General features: G+C 50.8%; 1 protein-coding gene across 19 annotated transcripts in view; it reads right to left on the bottom strand.

The window, feature by feature from the left end:
• Window positions 1–4,010: 4,010 nt before the first annotated feature.
• Window positions 4,011–25,319, bottom strand: part of SUSD6 (sushi domain containing 6) — a 97,981-nt gene continuing 76,672 nt past the window's right edge. For 18 of the 19 annotated variants that reach the window (XM_042252680.1, XM_042252686.1, XM_042252687.1 and 15 more), the window contains 4 exons: window positions 13,623–13,820; window positions 12,500–12,638; window positions 9,861–10,279; window positions 4,011–7,842 (listed from right to left, as the gene is read on the bottom strand). In XM_042252680.1, coding sequence (XP_042108614.1) covers window positions 7,817–7,842; window positions 9,861–10,279; window positions 12,500–12,638; window positions 13,623–13,820 — 782 coding nt within the window. In that variant the 3' untranslated portion in view covers window positions 4,011–7,816. Of the gene's footprint in view, window positions 7,843–9,860; window positions 10,280–12,499; window positions 12,639–13,622; window positions 13,821–23,105; window positions 23,330–25,319 lie in introns of those variants that run through there. The other variant, XM_060418207.1, reaches the window with a different exon arrangement.

Raw genomic sequence — 25,319 nt, 5'->3', positions numbered from 1 at the left:
ATTTTGCGTAAAGCTAACTCTAAAATAAAACAGAAACAACGAAAGAAAGTGAAAGTGAAGTTGCTCAGTGGTGTCCGACTCTTTGTGACCCCATGAACTGTAGCCTACCAGGCTCCTCTATCCATGGGATTTTCCAGGCAAGAATACTGGAGTGCGTTGCCATTTCCTTCTCCAGGGAATCTTCCCAACCCAGAGATCGAACCTGGGACTTCCACATTGCAGGCAAATGCTTTACCATCTGAGCCACCAGGGAAGCTTTAAAACAACAACAACAACAACTGTTGAGTAAATTGGCAAATGAATGAATGACCAGAGCAGGAGTGGGAATAGCCATCCCATAAAAGGGCGACAGCACCAAATTCTGTAAAAGTCTTCAGAGCTCCATGTTCAAGGGCTTTGAGACCACCCTAGTAAGTCACAGCAGCAGCCCCCATCCTTGGTGTGTGTGGAGCCGAAGTCCTTCCTTCACACACCCGAGATCACCTTAGATGCTCAGCCCAGGTCAGCAGGCTGAACCCGCAAGCATGCTGCCTTTTGCTGGAGGCTGGACAACCCGCTTCCCCAGGGAGCTCCACGGTGGGGAAGTCCACACTTGCAAAGCCTCCGCAGTTTTCTGCCAAGTTGAGAGTCGTCAGCCACCCCAGGCTCGGGAACAGTTCAAGTTACCCCAGACGGGCTGTTCAGGACATTCCTATGTTATGAAATTTCCTTTTCTGGTGGCCCAGGGGCATCATGGGAAATCTGAAATGCCAAACAGCTGTTCACCTCTGGGTGTGGGATGGGACAGTCCCCAAGCCCTGTGATGCTCTCTCTTACCTCCACAGAGCTTAGAGCAACAATCTGGGCCTGTCGTCATGGGAATGTGCCGTGTCTACCCAGGTACAGATTCATTTCTTGCCTCAGGAACTTCTCTCTCTCTCCCAAACCTGGATGCCTTGGACCTCAAACTTGGACAGTTTTCAATTGATTTTAAAATTCAACTTCATAAATAATGAAACAACTGTAGATCAAAATGCCATTTTCTCTCAACTGGCTTATTTTTTTAAAAAGGGACTTCCCTGGTGGTCCAGTGACCACCTCCTGCCAATACAAGGGACATGGTTTTGATCCCTCGTCTGGGAAGATCCAACAGGCCTAGGGGCAACTAAACCCCTGTGCCACAACTACTGAGCCCACGTGCCCTAGGGCCCATGCTCCGCAACAGAAACGAGAAGCCGCTGCAATGAGAAGCCTGAGCCCCACAACTACAGAGGAGCCCCTGCTAGTGGCAACTAGAGAAAGTCCCTGTGCAGCAATGAAGATCCAGTGCAGCCAATAAATTAAAAAACAAGGACAAAATAACCCATGCTGGCTGGTGAGGTTGCTGGGAAAATGAACACTGCCTATGAGATTGTAATTTGGAGTAACTTTCTTCGTGGGCAATTTGAACTGTATCAAAAGCCTCTAAAATGTGCTTCTTCTGATCTTGCAATTCCATTTCCAGCAGTTTATGCCAAAGAAGTAATTTAAAATACTATCAAACCATTGGTTATAAGAATTTTAAAAAACGTTTGACAATCTACAAGTCCAGATTACCAATATGATAAAGTCTATGCAACCGTTAAAAATGGTATCAATGAAATCTTACGATTAGAACATTGTCAGTAGAAGGTGGAATTATGGGTGATTTTAATTTTTTTCCTAAATTTTCTGAAATGAGTATGTGTTACTTTGGCATATTTAAAGATGTTTTAAGTAGTCTGAGAAAGCCCTGCCCTGGAGATTGTTACTTTTGTCCTTGTCTAGTAGTCTCAGCTTTCCAAATTGGGAAATGGGGGTTCAGTAGCAGGGTAGGAAATTTCTTTTCTCCCCTTCCATCTCCTTTCCAATCTGGGCCAATCACTTCAAAGACAGCCCTTCCCCCAGCAGTTCTGCAGGTTTTGTGGGCTGTTTCTTTTGTTCCCCTCACCTGTCATCAAGAGAAAGGCTGCCAACCTGTGGCTGACCCCGTTTTGACAAAACTCCCTTCCCCAGCATTCCTTACCTGATGGGATATGCTTCTCCCCTATATTCCAAAGAGAGAGATGACTTATCTCTCATTGAAACAAGCGGTCTTGTCTTTCTGTTTTTTTTTTCCTCCTGGAGGAACAACTTTTGCTGCTTGGTGAATTTATTTCTCATCACATTCTGCATAGCTTAAATGCCTCTTCCCTCAACGCCATGAAGGGCACATCCCAATCCTCTGAGATGAGGGTACCTCATTATCCTCATGACAGTATGCCATTTCCCTGCTCTGAAATTGAAGAGTTCTTCCTCTGTCTGAAGCTCACTGCTGAGAACAGAGACTCTGAAAGGCAGTAGGAAGGGGATGAGGGCCTTGAGAGGCAGGCAGAATCTGGTGGGGTGGGAAGTGGGCCGGGGAGGGGATCACTCCTTCAGGGCCATCTGGGTTTGAATTCAATTCTGGCTCCATCTTGGGGAAGTCAGTTCACCTCTTTAGGCCTCACTTCCATTCTATGTGATTCAGGGCTCTGGGCAGGGAAGCTATTGATACCTGCCATGTAGAGCTGCTGCGTGGGCTCCACGAGCTGGTACAAATGGAACACTTAGAACCCTGCCTGGTGAAGAATAAGTGCTTTTTAAGGACCAACCATTACCACCATCAGGCTTCCCTGGTGGCTCAGATGGTGAAGAATCTTCCTGCAATGCAGGAGACCTGAGTTCCATCTCTGGGTTGGGAAGGTCCCCTGGAGAAGGGAATAGCAACCCACTCCATTCTTCTTGCTGGGAGAATTCCATGGACAGAGGAGCCTAGCGGGCTGCAGTCCACGGGGTCGCAAAGAGTTGGACACAACTGAGTGCCTTTCACTATCACCATCACTCTTCAAAGCTGGAACACTCCTCTCTCCACCCCCTTGCAGTTATGGCAGTGTTGCTTGGGCAGAGCCTACTGAAGATGGGTGTTCTGAGCTTGAGACTGGGTGTTGGCACAGATACCCCTAGAATGGTTTTCCACATGACTGTGTGTAAACACATCCTGACCATTTCCCAGGGGGACAAACCTAAGGGTGGCCTGAATTTTTATCCCAAAGTACCTGGTACGTCTTTCTACTCATACCCTTACTACCTGTTGGGTACTGTTGGCCTCTCCTACCTGGCAATGACCTCTTTTCACCTCTACACCTTCTGCTCTTTCAGCTCTAGGCTCCAGCACTTCCTCTCCCCCTCAGAGAACGGTGTTGCTGTTCACCTAGCTGCTCAAACTACCTTATTCCCCACAGGACCAACAACTTCTTACATGGTCTCTCTCTTATGTATGTTTTTATACCCGTAAATTCATTCTTCTTAAGAGACAGAGAGAGCTTCCGAAAACAAAGTGGAGCTAAGTCATTCTATTAATGAAAACCATGAGGGCACTTCCTGTTGCCCTTAGGAAGAAGTGAAATGTCCCAGCGTGGCTGGCAAGGGTTTCCTACCATTAGCCTCTGTCTGCCTCCTCCAGCGGTCCCTGAGCCCTCTGCCCTCAGCCCCCTGCAGCGGCCCTAGACTCCTTTTGGTTTCTCAAACTGCAAGTGCTTCTCTGTTGCCCACACAGACGCTGGGTCCTGCCCCTCAGTCTCATGGTTCTGGCTTCTCTCTTCTCAGTTACATGGCATTTCATCCATAAGGTTTTCCTGACTGTCCCCTCAACATAACTTCCGTCACCACAGCCATCACTGGATGCCGCTCTGTCTTCCTTCCTGACATGTCAGGAATTCCATGAAGGCCCCCAACTCACCATCTTACTCACTGCTGAATCCTGGCCTGGGCACAGTGGTTGGCACGCTGAGAGTTCTAAAAAGAGGACTGGTGTGTTTTCACTTGTGCTTGTGGTCTCCCTTCCTTGTTCCACAGACCACCTCCCTGTCCCGTCTCCTCTTATCAGGCACCTCTCCCCCTCAGAGCTGGTGTTTGCATCCCCTTCATGAGTTTCTGCCCCGGGAGGGCTTCTGCAAAAACTTTCTGGAAGGATCACATCTCTCACAACTGCCTTCAAAAGAACTTTTTTTTTATTATTATTATTTAGAAATGCAGTTATATACAGAGAACAATTAAAATTAAATTAAACTTTGTACAAATATTAAAATACTATCTTCACACCCACTGCAATGTACAGGATACCAAAAAATATATATATAAAATAAAATAAAGCAAACCCAAACTGACTGAGTGACATCCTGCACAGTCAACAATGCGTGCGTCATGTGAAACCACTGCTGAGACTCCACAGTGGCGTGATGAGCCGCCAGGCCACCCTCAACCCTCTCTTCTCCCCACCTGGTGACCCAAGTGCTTTGCCCAGGCGCATCCCCCCAGCTCCTAGCACAGGGCTCAACCTTGGGGTTCTCGTTCAAAATTCTACTAGATTTTCAACTGGCGGTTAAGAGGGGTTGCTTCCCAGGAAAGCTGAGCCTGCCCTTCCCTCTCCAGGGAACTGGCTACTCTACCACTCGGTCTACAAACCTGCCACACAAAATCCTCTCCGAGCCCCTCACCAGACTCCAGTAACAACAGGCCTTGTGCTGAAGGCCAGGAGCCCTGGCAGGCTTCAGCAAAGCTCCTGGACTCTGTCCTCAGCAAGCACATCTGCAATGAAGCTGTCAAGCCTGCATCCTTTCCCTTCTGGGCCCTGTATTTTCAAGGAGCTGGGGCGGGGCAGGGAACCAAACAAACAGGCAAGGATCTAGAAATGTCTGCAGCATTTTCCATTCTCTATGTAGGGATGCTCCCTGGGAATGGAAGTGACAGTTATGTGGGAAGCAAGTGGTTTGAGCTCCATAGGGGTGGGAAGGGAAAGGTCAAGTGCTAGGGTTCCTGTGCCACCACTGACTTAGCAGGAAAAGTATACCTTTGTCTGGCCATCAGCTTCTCCATGAAGCTTCACGGCTGGGGGAGGGGAGGAGGCGGTGGGCAGGAAGAATGGGGATGGGACAGGAGTTAAGTTCTGTTTGCAAATGGAGTGTTGGGAGAATGTACGTTGAAATGCCTTATAAAACCAAAAGAACTCACGGCCAGGACTTGGCCCATTTCACAGTTCACACCCAGTGAAATGGGAACACAGCACACAAAACTCAAAAATGGCAAAAGACAGAGCCTACCTGCTGAACTAAGGCATTGAAAAGGTTAGAAATTTTAAGTGATTTTTCACCATATACTGGCCCTTGAAAGTCACTGGAATGTGACTGCAAGTTACCAAGATATAAAACCTGCACTGAGTCAGACTGTGCATGCAAATAAAAAGAAAAAAACGCTTCTTAAAAGTCCTTTGGTGCCGACTGTTCCTCCTGTACAAGTTCTCTGCTGGGCTCCCCTAGAGGTGAGCCCAGGGAAGCCAACCCGGCAGCTTTCCCCACTGCTCCAGGACCCTCTGGTGGCCCCCAACACCACCTTGTCTCTCAGCCAGACCCCACCCCCCAAGGCTGCCGTGGAGGCCCTGATCCTTCACAAGAGACAAGGGCCAGAAGCTCTAGAAACAGCAGTTTATGGCTGATGTGGGAGACGAGAACTAACTGCCTGCGGGAAGCCGTCACAGGGGTAAGCAGGGAGGTGAGGCTGGCCCGGTACCCACATGCCAGGGGCCTCCAGGAGGCAGGCCTCATCAAAGCCAAGGACAGGGGAGCAGGGGAGGGGAGCCTCCCAACTTTTCTCTCTTCCCTTCCAGGTGGCAAGTCTGGGCTTGCGATCCCCTCAGGGTGGGCGGGCAAGGTGAAAGAAGGGTTCAGAAGGCAGGCTTTTTCATTTTTTTCAAGCGGCAGGCGGATCATCTCTGTGGCTGGATAAACCGCAAACAAAACGTGCAATCTCACGGGGAAAACCCCCAGAGTACTTCTATAAAAAAGGGTAAGAGCCCTGTTTAAAAAAATATTCTAGACTCGAGTTCAGGTGCTGGAAGATGGGGAAACGAAAGCTGTGGGCTCAGCAGTGAGACTCTGGAGGCACCCCCAAGCACCCCCCCTCCCCCCCCCCGCACTGGGCCTTGCTCCCTTCTGGAGGAAGACAAGGGTACTGCGGGTGGAGCAGAACCTGTGTGGGCTGAAGTGACTGGGGTCGTGGGGATCCTGCCCTCCAGATGGACCCTGGGCCAGCGACAGCTGGCAGGCGCATCTCTGGATATGGCCTCTTTGGAGGCCAAGGGCAGGCCTGCTCCGTTCTGCACTTTCCCTTGGGCACCTCCTCCTTACGGGCCAGGGCTGTGGGTGCCAGGTAGGGAGGAAAGAGAGACGCTTGGCAGGCGCTGCCCTTCCCTGAGAGGAAGGAAGACTACAGGGGTGAGAGGCCAGGATGAGCGGGAATAAAGTGCGAGTGTTGAGCGAGGGGGCGGGAGGCTGAGAGAAGGCCCTTCGTTCCCCTCCTCTCCAAGGCCACCGGAGCTACCCTGTTAGGTCAGGAAGTGAAAACGCCCTGAGCTCGAGTATTTTCAGGCTCGGGGGGAGCAGAGGGGCAGCGCTTCAGGAACAAAAGCAACAGCACATCTCGTGAAGAGGCAGCAGCCCGGCCGAGGGAGCGGCCCCAGCAAGGGCCCGGCCACTCCTTCCACACCAGGGCCCTGGAGCCAGGCTGCTCCCAAACCGTCCCTACCAGCAAGTGCACCGAGTGGGGGTGTGTGCTGATGCCTCCAGGGGGGTCGTCTGTCAGCTGTGACGAGTGGAAGGCAGCAGGGGAGGGCAGGAGGAGGAGGAGAAGCAGCAGCGAGCAAGCGGCAGCATGCTTCCCGGGCACAGTTACTAAGGCACATGACTGTGGTGATGAGGACACTCAGGACCGGGCCAGAGCTGCCTGCAGCCGTCTGGGGTTTGGTCGGTATCCCGCAGGCCCCCTCCCATCACCACGAACCCAGGACGAGGCCACTGGGCCCCAACTGCCAGTGACCAGTGGGGCATCCCATGGCATCTCAGAACTCTCACGTCCCATGGGGGACGCTGCCGGCCTTGGCCGGCAAGGAAGCCAGGGCCGCGTGGCGTCACACCCAGGAGGCAGCAGGCACCTTCCCCTTAGGCTCCAGGGAAAGAGAAAAAAAAATGAGGCCAGGAAGGCCAGATGCTGGAAGTAGGAAGCAAGGACTTGCATATTAGGAAGACAAATCATTAACAGCCACCTTCCTCCCCTCCCTTGGGATCTTCTGGACGCTTCTCAGAAACTCACCAGGGCCAGGAGCCACCACCTCTGAGCTAGACAGCTGGGCGTGAGGATGGCTGCGGGGTGACTTTTCACAGCCTCCATCCTCAGTCGAGGCAGCACGCCATCGCTGTCAGCCAACGGCAGGCCCAGAGCCCCACACTCTGGCCCCAGCTGAAGCCACTTTTGGATCTGCTCCTGCTAAGGGCAGTGGTGCCAGCCTCCAAAGCAAACGGGCCAGACCCAGGCCTGGCCCCCATGGGGGGCAGCAGCGCAGCCATGAAGCCTGCGTGACGGGGGAACCGGATGGGGCAGAAGGAAGGCACAAGCAAGCACGGCGTACCCGGGCCACATGAGCCAGGGCTACCACCCAAGAGCTGGTCGGGGGGACCACAGGGCTCTGGGGAGGGGTGGGTTCAACCCAGCACGCTCAGTTCACGCCCCTGACACAGGTGGGAAGGCTGGGCTGGGCAGGGAGCCGGCTCCTCCAGTCGTCCAGCAGGCAGTCGGCGAGACTCTTCCCAGACTTTCCAGTGAAGTGGGCCTGCGGGCCCTCGGAGGTGCGGAGATACAGACACACAGGTGGGCAGCTCGGGTCTCTGGGCAGGGTGGCTGGAGGACATGGTGCTCAAACGCACAGGAAGAAGAGGAAGGGCAGAGAGGAGAGGAGCTGTGGCAGCCCTCATGCTTCTTTCAACAGTGGGATATCTGCAGGCAGAGGAAGACGGAAAGCAGAGTGGTTACCCGTGTGGGCAACGGCAGCGCAGCTCACCCTGCTGCAGGGGCCCTCTAAACCCCTCACCCCTTCTCCAGGCCTTCCCTGCTCATCTCTCCGTCTGTCTGTGTGAGAAAACCTGAACAGTCAGTCCGGTATTCAGACCTTTTCTGGTCCTGCCACCCTGCACCCTCTTCTCTGCTTTGATGCTGATGGTTTAGTCGCTTCTCTTTCTACCCTTATTCTCATCTTATGAGGCTACTGAGCCCTGGTTAAGTCTCACCTTCTTCTTAAAGCCATCCTCCAGCTGTGTGATTCTGAGTAAATCAATCCCCCTCTCTGGGTCTCAAGTCACCTCACACGTCACCTGGGTTAGACTGACATCTGAAGGGCCTGGCTTCCTTCAGAACTATCTGCCCTGGATAACTTGGGCTTAGCCTGCAACCAACTCAATAACCTATGTGTCTGGTTTTACGCACCCCTCATTCTGACATACCTATTCAACTGACATGAATTTGAGCAAACTCTGGGAGATATGGAAGACAGAGGACCCTGGCATGCTGTAGTCCATGGGGTGGCAAAGAGTCGGACACGACAGCCACCGAACAACAACATTCTGACAGGGACCCTACCATTTAGGTTCCATTTTTTTTCTCAGGTGTATGCCCCATCTTCCCAGCTGACTGACAGTCCATGCATGCAGACAGCATGTTTCGTGGTTCTTTCCATCGCACCTGAAACCTAATCCAACACCAGGCACAAGATGGGCTCTGTCTGAATAATGCTAGTTCAACATGTGGAACAAAGCCAGGGGATAAGGAGGAGAAGGGAGAAGAGCTGGCGCCCCAGGGCTCTTTAGGAAGGACAAGGGCTGAGGTCTACCTCAGTATGTGCACACAGAAGGCACAGCTGGCTGCCCTGGGGGCCACTGGCTTTCAACTTCAAATCTGGCCCAAGTATTTAATGGCCCCTTCCTAGCTCTACATCCCACCAAGAAAATAGAGGAGGCATACTGCTGATACTCAGGAAACCCTAAACCTGATCTGCACTTAAAAATTTCCAACTTCTTGGCTCTCAGATATTCTAAACCTTAGACACTAACTGTGCCCAGGTCTCGCAGGAAGGAGAGAGCTCTAAAACACTTTTGGCAGAGGGGTTGGTGGGGGCGGGGGGAGCGGGATTGGTGAGCATGGAAGTCCTGACTTTCTAAAGGGACACATCTAGGTTTATTCTGCATCCTGAACCACAGTGGGATTTCATGTAAAGATGGTTTTTAAAGTGACAAGAATCAATCCCAGTGTTTGACGCTCCAGGCTCCGGTAAAGGCAGAGGTATTGGAGGCAGCAATTTCATCCTCTGACGGCTTTACCACAAAGGCCCCAGAGTTATCTGGGAGGCAGTATGGCACCACGGATTATGATACAGGCATGGGAACAGATCCATCTGGCTTCAAATCCCAACTCAGCCATTTACCAAGACTTACCCTCTTGGAGCCTCAGCTTCCCTATCTGTAAAAAGGCGTTGGTAAAAATACCTACTTCTCAGGATCACCGTGAGGTCTGACCTGAGGTAGTACAAGAAAACCAAACAGCACAGGAGGTGACAGGCTCTTATTTAAAAGGAAGCAGCAGAATGCTCTGGGAGAGAGACAGGCTCCGGTTTTTCTAAGACCCCACATCTCCTTGTCATTCCTGTCCTTTCATGAACATAAAAATTAGAACAAGAGGACAGGCCCCACTTCTACCTCCAATTGGCTGTCTACCCCGTGATTTAGCATTTCCCTGAGGCCATGAATAGTTTCGGGAGACTCCAAACCTAATAAGACTCACAGACAATAGCAAAAAGTCTCCCAATACAGAGCCCAAAGGCCCACCTAGGGTAAAATCCTATTTTGTACGATAATCCCCTAGGTATTATCCTTCTTTGCCCCCAGGCACACCAATGATTAGAAAGGCTCACTATCCTTCCTCACTCCCAGCAAGGGCCCTGGGCACCAGCACAAACCACCTACCATCTCTGTAGTCCTCTGACGTGAGGCTTTGTATGTCACTGTTCTCTGAATCTGGGGCTTCTTTGTGTGCCACTCGGCTGTTCCCTGAGCCGGCCACCCAGGAAGAGGTGGTTGCCTGGTGCACCATCACAGTCTCTGAGCCCCGAGAGCCCCAGGCTTCACAGAGTCCAGACTGGCCTGGGGCCTCTTCCTCACTGCCTGCAGAAGAACAGGCCCCCTGGTCCTGCAGGTGCGGTTCCCTCGGTCCGCTCCTCCCGCTGGGCCCAGATCCTTCTGACAGCACAATCTGCACTCTGGGGTCCGCTGGCGGCACGCAGTGACCAGAACTGCCATATACAGCCTCCTCGTATGACGGGAGCGCAACCTGGACTCCGTCCACCATGATGGAGACCTGGTCCCCGGATACCCCCTGGTCACGCCTGCATCCGGAGAAGAAAAGGACAAAGGAAGAATCAGAATATGCACATGAGTGGGTATCACAATACCAACGACACCAACCATTTCTGAGGGCTTACTATGTACTAGGTACGGCACTAAGGGCTTTATACACTTCATCCTACCACATCCTCACCTGAGTCCTTCACCAAGAATGCGGATGAAGCTCCGGGGAGTTAAGTAACCTGCCCAGGCACACAGTTGGTAAGGGAGAAACTAGGATGTGCATCTATTCTACCTGCTTCCAGAGACTATGTTACTAACCTCTGGGTATACAGGCACCTGGCCCTCTGGTCCTGTGCAAAACCTAGGAAGCTCGAGACTCAGAAATAAAGCCACTGGCTCAGCACAGCTAAGCCAGGAAAGTGGAAGAACAGGGGCTGCACGTACCTGTGGACGTACCCTGCCTGGACACTTCCAGCGGGCACACCGTATGGCACGTACATTCATTGTTTAGCTGCTATGTCGTCCCTGACCCCTTTGTGACCCCATGGACTGTAGTCCACCAGTCTCCTCTGTCCATGGGATTTCCCAGGCAAGAACACTGGACTGGGCTGCCACTTCCCCTCTAGGATCTTCTCAACCCAGGGATTGAATCTGCGTCTCCTGCATTGGCAGGTGGAGTCTTCACTGCTGAGCCACCAGGGAAGCAAATTACATCTCCATAAAGCTCCTTTTTAAAAGAGGAGAAGGTAAAGAAACACCGTGATCTTGAAATGGGACACTGGACTTGAAAACTGAAGGAAGAATTCTGTTCTTTTGACTCAAGTCACTTTACTTGCCTTTTATTTTTTTAATTTTGTAAACTTAAAAAAAAAACCTGTGGATTATAACACAAATGTCAGACAAACACAGAAAAATGTATTTATTCCAAAGGTAATACTAGTGTATAGGCTTCCCTAGCGGCTCAGCAGTAAAGAATCTGCTTGCAATGTAGGAGATGCAGAGAAGCGGATTCAATCCCTAGGTCAGGAAGATCCCCTGGAGAAGGAAATGGTAAATTACTCCAGTAATCTTGCCTGGAAAATCCCACAGACAGAGGAGCCTGGTGGTCCAGGAGGTCGCGAAGAGTCCGTCATGATTAAGCGACTAAACAGCAATAATGCTAATGTAGAACCTCTATCTGGGTCAAGAAATTGAGCCCTGCCAGCACCCAAGCCCCAGCGACCCATGACCATTCCTGTCACCTAAAGTCGTTCCTTTGACTTTTATTTTAGTAACTTTAATGCCTAAGCATGAATTCTTCAACATCATTTAGTTTTGAGATTTTGTGACCTTTTATGAATGAGAGAGATAATAAATGTGTGTGTTTGTGTGTTAATAAGTGTGTATGGTATGTTTGGGAAATTTAGCTATGCAAATACCTTTTTTTCTGGATCACTTTTATACACAGGCTCCAGCCCCAAACCAAATAAATCCAGATGGAGGCCCAGGTGCTGGCGCCTATGTTTAGTTCCCCACTGGAGCCTCTCTGTGCATCCAGGAGTGGGGACCAGGGAGAGAGGGCAGCGGCTTGCAAACATGAGCCTGCCCCAGAATCGCCTGGAGTGCTGATGAAAGGCAGAGTCTCTCATTCTGTCAGTCTGGGTGGGGCCTGGAAATCTACATTCCTAACAGGTTCCCAGGTGATGCTGCTGCTGCCGGGACCACATGTGAGAACCACTGACATAGTGGAAATAACACGGCACTGGAGTGAGACAGACTGGGGTTTAAATCTCAGCTCTGTCGTCACCTAGAGCAGTGGCACCCAACCTTTTTGGCACCAGAAACTGATGTCGTGGAAGATGATTTTCCACAGACAGGGGTGTGTCAGGGGGTGGTTTGGGGAAGATGCAAGTGCATTACTTTTACTGTGCACCTTATCTCTACTCTAACACTGCCACTGACCTGACAGGAGGGACTGGTCTGCGGCCCAGAGGCGGGGGCCGGGGCGGGGCGGTTCCCCTGACCTAGAGGGATGACCCTCTCTCACTTTAGCTCTCTGAGCCTTAGTTTCCTAATCTGCAACGATCCTGTGAGGATTACGATGGATGTGAAGCAAAAGCACACTACCTGGTACACCTGGAAGTTTAACACACACAGGGCCCTCCCCTTTCCCTGGGCACACACAGACCAGCAGAGGCCAGCAAGCCCACCAGCACCCCTCTGCCAGTCCAGGGCCAGCCCCCCACAGTGATGCCTGCTGCCACAGCCACTGGGCTCACCGGCTGTGATGGAAAGACTTTAGCTTCGGCTGCAGCAGCACAAACAGCACCACGAGGAGGAGAATGAGTGCCACGGAGCTGGCAGTTGAGGCCACAATGGACAGCGTGGGGACCCCGAGCGACGCGTGGGTGTCTTTGTCTGTGGAAACAAGCCATCATCAGCGGTGTTTTGTACCCAGACACATGGAACGTGAGCCCCACTGCTGACCTTCAAAGGCCGCCCGCATGGTGCCCCGGTGAGACATGCCAGGTATGGCCATTGTCGCTCTGGGGGCAACGGTGCGGAGCCAACGGCTTCTGCGTCAAGGAAAATGGACATTTCCTTATTCTGTTCCTGAAACTAAAACTCCCTTCACCTTGGACCACTGAGGACCACCTAACACCTAAATTCGCTTACCCCTAGAGATCTTACCTTTATAAACCCAAGCTGATCCTGTCCTCAACAGCAGGTTGAAGACATGAGCCATTCAAATGCACACATCTTTCCACCATCTAAAGTCCCACCCATGTGGCAGGAAACTTTATAAAAACAGGGCTGTAATAACCCTCTGTTCTAAGGTCCTGCATCTTTAGCTGTATATCTAAAGCCAGTCCCCACCGTTCTCCGGGGTGTCACGGTCCTGAAACTGGGGTAAAAAGCCCAGGGATGGCTGCATGACACACACTTTCCTCAGGACGCTGGACCTCATGTCATGTACGACAGGAGGAGGCTGAGGGGGAGCGCGCTTCTGCCCAGCTGGACTGCGGCTCTGTAACTAAACAGCGCTCTTCCATTCAGGGAAAAAAAATATACCAGACACTACAGAAGGTGCCCGCATTGTGCTGTGTGTCAGCAGAACACGGTCAGAGGTCACTGGCCCTGGGCTAGAGCATCGAAGGGACTTTGCATAGCACAGCAGCCGCCTCAGTGGCTCAGCTGAAATGCCGCGGGACACGCATCAGCGATCCAAATGTATAACCGAGACATGAAACCCCAGAGGAGGGGGGGCTGCAGGGCGTCAGAGGGGCCACACTGCCCCCCACAGCACAGGGCCCTCTGGAGTGAGTGCACGTCACTTCCCGGGAGCTGGAAGGGAAGCAGGAGCCCGGCACCAAGTACCCAACTCTCGCCTGCCAAACTGACCCTCGTTGAGACGGCAGCTGATCTCCATGGCTGGTTTCCACTCGCCGTTCTTACACGTCAGGTATTTGTAGTCGCCCTTCAGCATGTAGCCTTCGGCACACAGGTACTCGATGACGCTGCCAGAGTTCAGGGGGTCTCTGCAGGGCCGGGGGTGGCAGATGTAGCCACCATTCTCTGGCTCTGGCGGCAGGGAACACACTGCAGAGATGGAGAGAGAGGAGGTACCTTGGTGAGGTTCTCCAGCGGGAGTGCCCTTGGCAACATGGAGAGGGGCAATGCTGAAGGTCTCGGCAGGAAACACCTCAGGAGCAGAGCGCCAGCCCCTTGGAAAGGCTGCTGCCGAACGCTGGAAGCTCAGGTTGCCAAAGACAGAAGGAGGCGCCCTGGCAACAGGGGAAGCCAGGCTGCCAACACCACGTCCCCCTGCCCTCCCCCTCCCTACTGCCTGCAGAGAACCGCATCCTTCACTCAACAGTAGACTCTGACCAAGCCAGATTCACAGAGACCTAGTGTGTAACATGGTTTTAATAAAACCTACTGGAACACAATGAAACCAAGTGACAGGTGGTAGAACACCAGCAACCTGCGCGGGGCAAAGCTAGCCTTGTTTCCAGCTCAGGATCAGAAAGGACTCCTTTGTGTGATAAAATGTGCCTTCTCGGCTCCAGAGGGGATTTCTGATGCGTTTCCTGGGAGGCTTCCCAAGCCCCCGGCACCACGAATTCCCTGACCTGCGTGGTCACTGGCATCACTCAACTCCACCCTACAGTGAAGCCTGTATTTTTCACTGAGGTAGGTCTGCTCAGTTTTAAAGGCACCTTCATTCATCTCCTATCTTATTTATTTGTCCTGACAACTCTGTGGAGTAGTTATCATGCCTCCCCTTTGACGATGAGGACACTGCTCCACAAAAGTTAAATGACTTTGAGCCAAGTGTAAGGCAGAGAGAGCCAAGGGCAGACCGGGGAACAGAGCTGGGTCTCCTGATTCAAAACCTGTGCCCTTCCCACCAGCAGACACTGCTTCCACCCCAGGAGTGAGCTGCCCTTTAAGGACTGTGTATGTCAAGGTTACCGACCCTCTGCACAGGTGAGATGGTAAACGGTACCTAAGTGTGGGACACTGCAGAACTTAAGTCGCCAGGCAATAGATCAAGGGGTGTGCCTCGCAAAAATAGGAAGGGGACAACAGGGGCACTCAGGGATCATTGTTGGGAAGAAGATATGCTGGCAGGTGGCCAGGCACCCACAAACTTCAGCTTAGCCCAAGGTTTTACTGACAAATACCCTGTCCCCATCAAGATATCACAAGGACATCAATATGAAAGTAAGAACCTCTGGGTTCCTGTCTTTCACTTCCTCCAATAGATCGAGTTTCTGACTGTCTGAGGTAAGGTGCTCTCCCTTCACAGGCCTGCCCACCACCCTCACCAAACACCACTTCCCTTCACCTGCAACCTGCTCTTATGTAAGATGACTGCCAACCAAGAGAGGGGGGATATGAAGTAAAAAAAAAGAGATGATGGTTCCCTCCTCTCAGGCTACTTATCACTGAGATTCAGAGAAAAGACTCCATTACTTAACCTATTAAAATAATGAGGCAGGTCCACAGGTATCAAAGAAGTCTGAACGTCCTCTATGAAACTAGTAGATGAGCCCAAATAAACCCACTCAGCGCCCTCTGAGGACACATCGTCGTCTCTAGACTCTTCCCACGCCACCCACCTAGCTCAAAGGCTAGAACAGGAGGGAGACACAGGCATCACACCTCTCCTGGTGCCTCTCTAAACTCTGGCCAAGTTGCTCAAAAAGCTGGCCAGCTGGATTGCCAAAGGAAGCTCAGCAAACCGCTTTACCTTGTACACGCTCCCTCTTTTGTTCAGGGCAACAAGCCTGCCAGAGATCACCTGGCTCTCTCCAGATTGTGTCTAATTGGTTCATTTCCTCAGTGTAATTAATGCTGAGCATCTGACAGCAGCTCCCAAAAGCAGGCAGGACTCACACAGGTCCAGTGCGTGGGGGAGGACAGTCCCAGGGGAAGGGCTGCTGATTCTCAAGTCATTCCAGCTCTGCTGGGCACTGCTGCCCAAAAAGCCCACAACATCATGGAATCCCTGAGAGGGCCCTGGACATCACCCGGCACTCATTATATCAGTACAAAAAGTGAGGTCTACAAAGACGCTACTTACAGTTCATTTTGATTCACTAATATTTACTGATGACTGGGCAGGGATCACTGTGCTATGCTCTGAAAAAGGGTAAAAAGATAAGCACTTCAGGCACATGTGTGCTCAGCTGCTCAGTTGTATCTGACTTCTGGCGACCCCATGGACTGTAGCCCACCTGGCTCCTCTGTCCATGGGATTCTCCAGGTAAGAATAACTGGCATGGGTTGCCATGCCCTCCTCCAGGGGATCTTCCCAACCCAGGGATCAAGCCTGCGTCTCCTGCGTTGCAGGCAGATTCTTTACCACTGAGCCATCAGGGAAGCCCAAGCACTTCGGAAAGTGCTTGGGCTACTTGTAGCCAAACAGGGGTATGACAAATAAGTCCACACGTGTATTTCAAAAGCTTCTTTCTTCATGGCTTCTGAGTTTTATGTCGTGACACATTTTGGAGAATATGTTTAGGACACTTTTCTAAACATACTCTCCAATATTTTCTTCTCAAGTTTTACACACTGGGTCTTTGTTATGTAAATAATACCTTCAGAAGGGGAAAAAATAATCATAGGAAATATATACCTGGAAAAAAATTCAGAAAGTAAGAGGGTGAACACAGAAAAGCAAGCCCTCTTTCCCAGTCACTCAGTGCTTCTCCCCAGAAATCCTCCACACAGATTTCATCCTATACATGTCAAATAACAGGATTAGTGCTGCAAGAGGGGGAGTTCAGAGCAGGAGAGATCAACCTTGTGTGGGGAAAGCCAGGAATGGCTACTGGAAGAAGCGCATTTTCAATGGGGCTTGATTTCAGCAGGAAAGGAGGTGGCGGTTTGAATCGAATGCTCCAAAGTAGCAAAGCGTAGATTAAGCCCAGAGAACATCAGGTAGCCTAGGTTAGCTTGACTGCATAAAAAAAATTTGTCCAAATAAATAAATAAATAGATAAAATAATGATAATAGTAGTAGTAGAAGTAATAATATTGTAACGAAACCATCTTGCAGAGGGGCCCTGGCTGCAACAGGAGGTGTTCATACCACATTCAATGGGTGAAATCACAAGAGGCAGGGACTTTGATGTAAGACGAAGGGAGGAGGAGAAAACCTCTGGAGAAGGCCAGCAGTCGAGCCACCCTCGCATGGGGAAATAAACTGGATTAAAACGTTCCATGAGGATCATACGAAAGAAACAAACTAGGGTACAGCAGACTCAGCATCACGAAGGGACTGCCCCACGTCAAAGGAAGAAATAAGGAGGTCTCAGAAGGAAAAACCAGAAAAAGGCAGGATTGTTTTAAGATGCCAAGAACATAAGGAAAAAATACGGCCCTCCCGCCCAATCAGAAAGCAGAGTGGGAGCGCCTTGGCAGGAGGACCCTTAGCGACGCCTGGGCGTCAAAGGACCGGGAAGAACATGAGGAGGAGCAAATAAATCACTCGGTGGCTTCCGGGAGCCACTGTTCTGGGCAAGAGGCTGACTTAATCTGTGCATCAGGCTTGCTCTCTCTGACAGCCCCAGGTCCGCAGAGGGAGTTTCAAGATCTGTTCTTAGCCCCAAGAAGACAATGAACTCATCTGATTTGGCAAAGCTGCATAATTTTAAAAAGAAGAGGGAGAAAGCCAGAAGATGGAAATTTTACAGGAAAAAAAAAAAAATCAATTAGCTCTCTTTAGCTTCCTTCTCTGCTTCCCATTATCTCTTACAGCCACTTTTTTTGGCCTCCCATGAGCACAAGAATCAGCGAGGTAATTCTTCAGGGGGCCTGTGGAGTGCCCAGGGCACAGCTGTCACGAAGCAGGAGACATAAGACCAGATGGGGAGGGAGCAGACGGAGGGGAGGCAGAATGATCTGGCTGGTACTCCTACCCCTGAGCCTAAACTAAGAGCAGAAATCAGTAAGAACCCCCAATCAGCCCTCAGATAATGTGATTTTCTTCTGCTGTTCTGGGGACCAGACTTTTAAGAGGAAGAGACCAATCAGAGACAAACAAATTCTAAGATTCCATAACAAACGAATTAAAACAAGCTCCAGGAATGGCCTTGGAGTCAAAGTGTCCAGTTTAACACACTGAGCGCCTTTTAAAATGAGGTGTGGAGGGCAGGGACGGTGATCAGCTTGAGGAAGGGAAGCAGAATGCAAATACCGAGTGCAGGTAAAAAGACTCAACAGAAGAGGCTTCTGTCTGATGTCAGGCATCAAGGAAACCCTAAACTCCCACACACTAATATGTGTAAAATAGATAATGAGAACCCGCTGCATAGCACAGGGAACTCTACTCAATGCTCTGTATGACCTAAATGGGAAGGAAATTCAAAAAAGAGGGGATATGTGTATACATATAGTTGATTCGCTTCACTGTACAGCAGAAACCCAACATTGTAAAGCAACTATACCCCAACAAAACACAAAACAATACCCCCCACCAACTCCTTCACGGGGTGCGTGCATGCCAAGTTGCTTCAGTCGTGTCTGATTCTTTTGTGAGTTTTAAGTGCCTGTGCTTAAGAAACTGTGTTACGTGTTCACTTGCAGGTTTGAAATAATGTCGTTTTACACTAAAACCAGTGTAGTGGCATTTAGAACATGATTGGGCACAGAGAAACAGGTGCTTAGTGAAGGTGCTGCAAGAAATGGTGGTCAGAGAAAACTTTCCTGGGAATTCAGAGGAGAAGAAAGTGGTTCCCCCAAACCCAGCACATCAACACAGCAGCTGTGGTCACCAGGGGACACAGCTGAGGCGGTTTCACATGTGTCCCTGTGTGGCTGTAACTCCTTGAAACAATCAGAGCGCCCCTCCTCCTAAGATGCTCTAGCAGGGCCACAGAGCTAAGCGTGACAGGACCAAAGCCTCAGAAAGATTACAATCGACAGGACACAGATATGCAGGGCTAACTCTCATGTAAATGAAAAAAGCAAAGTACTCAAAGCTGAGCTCTTCTATTGGCCCTGGGTGTCCTTCTGAGCAGGGACATCTTTTCTGTTCATCTGAGAACTGCTGGCAACCAGAGGAAGGTGAGGGCCCAGGCAAAGAGAAGCAGGTGCAAAAAAACAGAAAGGGGAGGAAGGAATGGATGGGAAGCAAACACCGAGCACAATACTGTCCCCCAGAAATGATGCTGCCACAGAGGTGCTTTTAGATTTTTCTTAGTCCCATTAATCTTAATGATATATTTTATTTAACCAATATATGCAAAATACACATCTGATATCTCAACACATAATATAAAAATTTATTAATGAGATATTTGATAATATTCTTTTCTACACTTCTGGCACATTTCAGGTCAGACAAATTGCATTTCAAGTTCTCAACAGTCACTCAAGGCTAGTGGCCACTGTACTGATGGCACAGATGATGGGGGTCTGAGAACAGAAGAAGGGTTCAGACCACACCACTAGGTGTGAGACAGGAGGGTAAACAGCAGATGAAGACGCCATGGAGCACACAGGGTCCCTTCAGGTTGTTCTTTAAAGCACTGTTTACGTGCTTGCTTTCAAAACCCTTTCTCAATACACGAAGGTTTAATTTCTATTTCTAGCCCTCAAGGCTTTGTTAGGAATAGAGAGAGCCAGAGAAAAAGCAAGGCAAAAATAGGGGGTGGGGGGTGGGGGGGAAAGGGATTCAAATGCGCAAATTTCTTTTCAGATGTAAAACTAGGAAAATAATAATTACTGCAAAAAGCCTTATTACCTGTGCCAGGCACTCTTCTGAGCTCTCTCTTTAGAGCTCTCTCTTTACACGATTTAAACAATGAGGCTTAATATTTTTTTCCATTTTACAGATTAAAAACAATGAGCCTTAGCTGAGTTGAGTAATTTCCTCCAAGCCGCTCATCTCTAAATGACTCAACAGGTGCTTGGCTCCTGAGCTGCAGGCTTGACCAAGAAGTCCAGGCAGACATGCAGAGGAGGCAAGGGTACCAGTCCATCCCCCGATGGGCCAGGCCTGGGCCTCCGGAGCATCTCGCTGCTCTGGGAAAGGTGTGAGCTCACTAGTTCAACAGGGAGGTGATTCTCCTCAAGAAAGCCTCTCAAGGAAGTTGGAACTGGGTATTACAGACAAATGCAAGGGGCTGGGGTGGGGGTGGGGGTAGTGGGTAGGTTACCACATCTCACTGTGGTATAAAGGTTTCTTCTAAGGACTCCCTTAGAAATCTCAGTAATAACAGCTCCTATTCACGGCTGCTGCTGCTAAGTCACGTCAGTCGTGTCTGACTCTGTGCAACCCCATAGACAATAGCCCCCCAGGCTCCCCCGTCCCTGGGATTCTCCAGGCAAGAACACTGGAGTGGGTTGCCATTTCCTTCTCCAATGCATGAAAGTGAAAAGTCAAAGTGAAGTCGCTCAGTCGTGACCGACTCTTAGCAACCCCATGGACTGCAGCCTACCAGGCTCCTCCGTCCATGGGATTTCCCAGGCAAAAGTGCTGGAGTGGGGTGCCATTGACTTTTCCTATCCACTGACCATCTACTGTATGCCAAGTATCAGTCTAAGCACTTTACATGTCTTAACACATTCAAATTTCACAAAAACCCTGTAAGAAACATATTGTTATAACATTATACAGATGAGCAAACGGAGTGAGAGAGGTTAAAAAACTTGGTCACGTCACCCGGCAAGTAAAGACCTGAACCCAGGAAGGCTGGCTTCCGCTCCATGGCACTGGGCAGTAACAAGGGTTCTGTGCCCAGCTTCTCCCCTCACAGCCCACCTGAAAAAGTGAGCCCCAAGGAGGGGAGCCCAGTGACAAAGGCGATCTGGGTGCTGCCTGTGGACACTGGTCTCTCCTGGCCTCAATTTCCATACAAGAAGGCGCTGAACCAGAAGGCCTCTGAGGTCTTATCTGCCATTTGCAAACCAGCATCAAGTTGGGTGGATGGCCAGCCTCACCACACCCTGAGATTCCTCTCCAGTTAGTCCTGCAGCCACTCCAGTTCTGAACTGAGCACCGTGTGGGAGGCTCGAGGAGAAGCGTCCTATCTGTGCAGAAGCGCCTGCAGCCATGTCAGGGCAGAGTCCCACCTCGGGTGCACGGCGGGAGTGGAGAACCAGGCCAGAGGAGGTTGTCTGTTCCAGAGAGAACCAGGGGCTGCTTCTGCCCATTGCTTTCCCCTGCGCTCTGCTTTCCTGACCCCCTAGTCAGACAATCACCAGTCTAAAACAGGCAGCATGCGGAGAGAGGGAAGAGACGATTTCTCATGCCATTTGCAACCTTCCTCTCCTCTGAGACAAACCTTCCCAGCGGTCAGACAGGAAGCCCATTGTCCAGCCAGGATCCCTTTTCTCATGAGAACTTCCCACACGCGGGGGACGGCCAGCTGCAGGCGCTCCAGCCTTTCCCAGGGTGTGGTCCCAGAGCAGAGGGGGCTGAGCAGCAGCAGAAGCCACCGTGGCTCAGGCTGCCCTCTCACAGGGGCCCGGCCCAAGCCCCGCTCCAGGGGACTGACAGGCTCACAAGCAGGTCCAGCTTCAGAGGCTGTCCCTCCTGTTTCAGGCCTGCATCTTTCACTCCCCTCACCTCACAGGAGAGGGGACATGCCAGCCGGCAGGTCAGAGCCAACAAGAAGAAGAACATTTTCTTTATGGCACCTTGCCCCAAACATGAAAGCTCCTGTCGTCTGAGAGCGGCCATCAGTGTCATTCTGAAAGAAGTGGTGCTGTTCCTTGGCCTGGAAACCCTGACCTGAAAGTACACAGGGTCAGCTGGAGCCCCACCCAATTTTCACGACTCAGTTTCCAGGTCGCCTGCCCCAGGACACCGTCCCAAAGAGAACTAAGCGGCATGGGGCAGAGCCTATCCCCAGGCCTACAGTGAGAGCAGCCGAGTGAGCTGGGACAGTTCCCCACTGTGTGGGCTTGGGCAGGTCTTCTTATTCCCCAGCTCCCTCAGCTGTAAGAGGGGGACAGCAGAGGTGTGTACCTCACGGGTGCTGTGCAGATTCATCACAATCACGCCTCTCACACACCAAGCAGTCAATAAACAGCAGCTCTGTCAACCCTCCTCTCTTCTCCAAACATCCTCCTGCCTCCCCATAAAGCACTGGCTGTACTGCTGTTTCTGCAATTATTTTCTCACAGGTTGGTCCATCCCCACCTCTCCACAAACCCACCCACATACCCAGGCTGTGGGGCAAGCATTTGTTCTGCTTCTTGTAGTTCCAGGTCTTGGTATAGAAACTGGCAGAAACTGACTTCACCTACAAAATTTTGCCCACATTTCAAGGCACTGTCTTTTTAAACGCAAAGGGTCATATGGTTTCTGACTTGAGATGAATCAGAAGCAGATAACAGCTGAAACAGGAGGGAAGTGGGCAGGCAGGGCACAATTATGACATAGTCATAGGACTATGGAGAAGGAAACAGCAACCCACTCCAGTGTTCTTGCCTGGAGAATCCTGGGGACAGGAGAGCCTGGTGGGCTGCTGTCTATGGGGTTGCACAGAGTTGGACACAACTGAAGCGACTTAGCAGTAGCAGCAGCAGTCATAGGACACAACAAAAAACTGGTTAGAACTAACAAGGCCCAATATGGTGGAAGATGAAACTTCCAGGAGACTTTGAGCCTCTTTATACACTCACTGTAATGCATTAGCTAAATGACACACCTACCAGGGCCAGGACAGTTCTGAGGCCAACCATAAAAAGCTGAAAAGTGGGTGGTGACCCAGTTCCTGGAAATCCCCGCCTTCTTCCCCAAAACAGTTGGAGTAACCCTCCCACTCATTAAGCTATGAAACTACCCAATCCATACAAAGTATAACCACACCACATTTCAGAGATGGCCCACACTCTTCTTGTCTGTGGACTGTGTTTCTCTGTAAATAAATCTACTTCTTACCTATCACTCACTGAATTCTTTCTGCAATCAGACGTCAAGAACCTGTGCTTCATTAAGCCCTGAGACCAGCTGTGTGATCTCAGTTAAAAGACCTTGGGCTCCACCCTAATCTGAGCTGCATGATTTCTAGCAGAGAGACTCCCTCAGCATGGTACATCTCATGTTCTCTGAACTGCCCTCTCCCCATGAAAATACACTCCCAGCCACCAGAATCAGGGCCATGCAGGGTCACAGCGTGGTCTGAGGGTGAATCAGGGTTTGACCTGAGGGCCTACCGTCTCCTGAGCCTTACTCCCTAACAGCCAATACTCACCTTCGTGAAGTGCTTAAGGGGATGGATGAAACTGTGTACCTGAAAGTGTCTTGCATCATGCCTGGCACATAGTAGGCACTTTCTTTAAATTCTTTACATTTATTATTCATATTATAAATGTGATTTGTAAATGTAAACTGATTTGTATAAATGTAAACTAATTTCTTACCTCTAGTTTTTCTTTGCGACCTCGTGGACTGTAGCCCACCAGGCTCCGCTGTCCATGGGATTCTCCAGACAAGAATACTGGAGTGGGCTGCCATTTCCTTCTCCAGGGGATCTTCCCAACCCAGGGATCGAACCCAGGTCTCCTGCATTGCAGGCAGATGCTTTAACCTCTGAGCCACCAGGGAAGCCCAGTTTTTGGAACAGGGTAGGGCAAAGACTCCAGTAAAGAAAAAGGATTGCTTCAGAAATTTCTGGATATCTGGAGAGGGACAGGCAGTGAGAGGAGTAGGATGAGCACTCTGGCTTGCCTGCTGTCCCCTCCTCCAGCTCAGTAATATGCCAGCCCCCTGCCCCACTATGTTCTCAGTAGAGCCTGAGCTGTTCTTGGCTAACAGAGAAGTGAAGAGGCTCAGTCATGTGCGACTCTTTGTGATCCCACAGACTGTAGCCTACCAGGCTCCTCCGTCCGTGGAATTTTCCAGGCAAGAGTACTGGAGTGGGTTGCCAGTTCCTTCTCCGGGGCATCTTCCCAACCTGGAATCGAACCCAGGTCTCCAGCACTGCAGGCAGACACTTTACCCTCTGAGCCACCAGGGAAGATTAATGGCCTCCATATGGCCTGTTACCCTTTCACCCCTTTTCTCACAGCTCAGGGGCTTGCGAGACATGCGGCCACCCAGGGCTACCTCCTCAGCCCACCCCTACACTGTACCACTGAGAAGACGAGCAGGCAGGACGACCCTTCTGCTGCTGCTGCTCCAGGCCTGGGCCTCACAGTATCAAAGCCCTCCCACTCACTGCAGTGACTTAAGAGAGCAGCACCCACAATTTTCCACCGCCTCCACCCCAGGATGGTGGGATGCCAGCAGGGCTGTGCATTAACAAATGATACTATGTTCCCCTGAGAGCAGTAAAGGGTTAAGAGAAAACATGTTTATCTTTTCTCATCAGCGATTGCTACTTCCTGGTCTCATCTCCTTTATCCTATCATTGAAAAAGCTGCCCACGTGTCTGCTCTTACCCTCAGAATTCCCCACCTCTAAGAGGATGCAGGCTGGTCCTCTGCAGGAAGGCCCCAGTCAGCTGCTTAAGGCACTGACCAACCTCAGAAGGAGAACTGATGAGCGAGTGATAACTGACTTCAGAGTCTGGCTGGGAGCTTACGACAGGGCTGGACTCACAGCTGTGGTTTCACTCCCTGTCTACCATCTGATGGAAATACCTTATGCCAAGTCTGCTGTCAGGCACACACAGCAGGCCTTTGAGAAACACAAATTTAAATTTAAAACAAATTTAAAGATCTCTGCTGTCCAACAGGGTAGAAGTGATGAAGAGAATTAACATTTATCACCAGGCGCTATGAGAAGCACTTTAAAGTTACCATCCTATTTTTAACTCTTCCATCCTATGAGGAAAGTGGTGTCATACTCAGTTTGTTCAGATGAAGAAAGTGATGCTCTGAGCAATTCAGTAGCGGCCTGAGATTACAAGTCTACCTGGTAGTAGAGTCATTCAGTACTGGCCTGAGATTACAAGTCTACCTGGCAGTAGAGTCTGGATTCAAACTCCAGCATGCCTTTCTCCAGCTCCTTGGTTACAGATGCCACCAAAATAGTTACCCCAAGACCTACAGAAGTGCAGCATGGGGGTGGGGTCCATCTGATGAAAAGTTGCAGTAATTCCTGTTTGGAGAAGAATGTGGACTGGTGAGTTTACTTGTGCCCAGAGAACTCAGCTCATATCTCAAGTAGGGCCACATTTTTCCAAAGAGGTGGGGGGTGGGGGGGGGGAGGCAAGCTGGTTTCCTTTAGTAATCTCTGAGCATTACAAACAATGGAGCTATTTAAGGAGCATGGATCCCAAAGCTGCAAGTGGGAGGGGGCATGGGGGCATTTTCAGCTTGGGAACACCCACCTTCCAAGAGGGATACATGACAGGAAGCCCGCCACTAAGAGCAGAACGGGGGTGTGAGCTACATTTAGATAAAGGGCTGCCCTGCTGCCCGCCGCCTAGAATACAGAGGATCACCACGGCAGCTCTGCCAAGGCCCAGAATAAACAGCATCTGCCGCATGCCTCCAAACAGGGAGTTAGGCAGCGCCTTGCTTATGCCAGGCGCTCAACAAGCTGCTGCGTACCCAGGCCCACACACCTGCAGAGAATGAAGGGGAGTAACTGTTAAACTCTAGCCACAGAGGGCGGCAGAAATCAGCGAT

The sequence above is a fragment of the Ovis aries genome, chromosome 7 (assembly GCF_016772045.2).
Source record: "Ovis aries strain OAR_USU_Benz2616 breed Rambouillet chromosome 7, ARS-UI_Ramb_v3.0, whole genome shotgun sequence".
NCBI classification, from domain to species: domain Eukaryota; kingdom Metazoa; phylum Chordata; class Mammalia; order Artiodactyla; family Bovidae; genus Ovis; species Ovis aries.
Note: the sequence above shows the minus strand (reverse complement) of the source record. Positions and strands in the feature narration are given on the sequence as shown.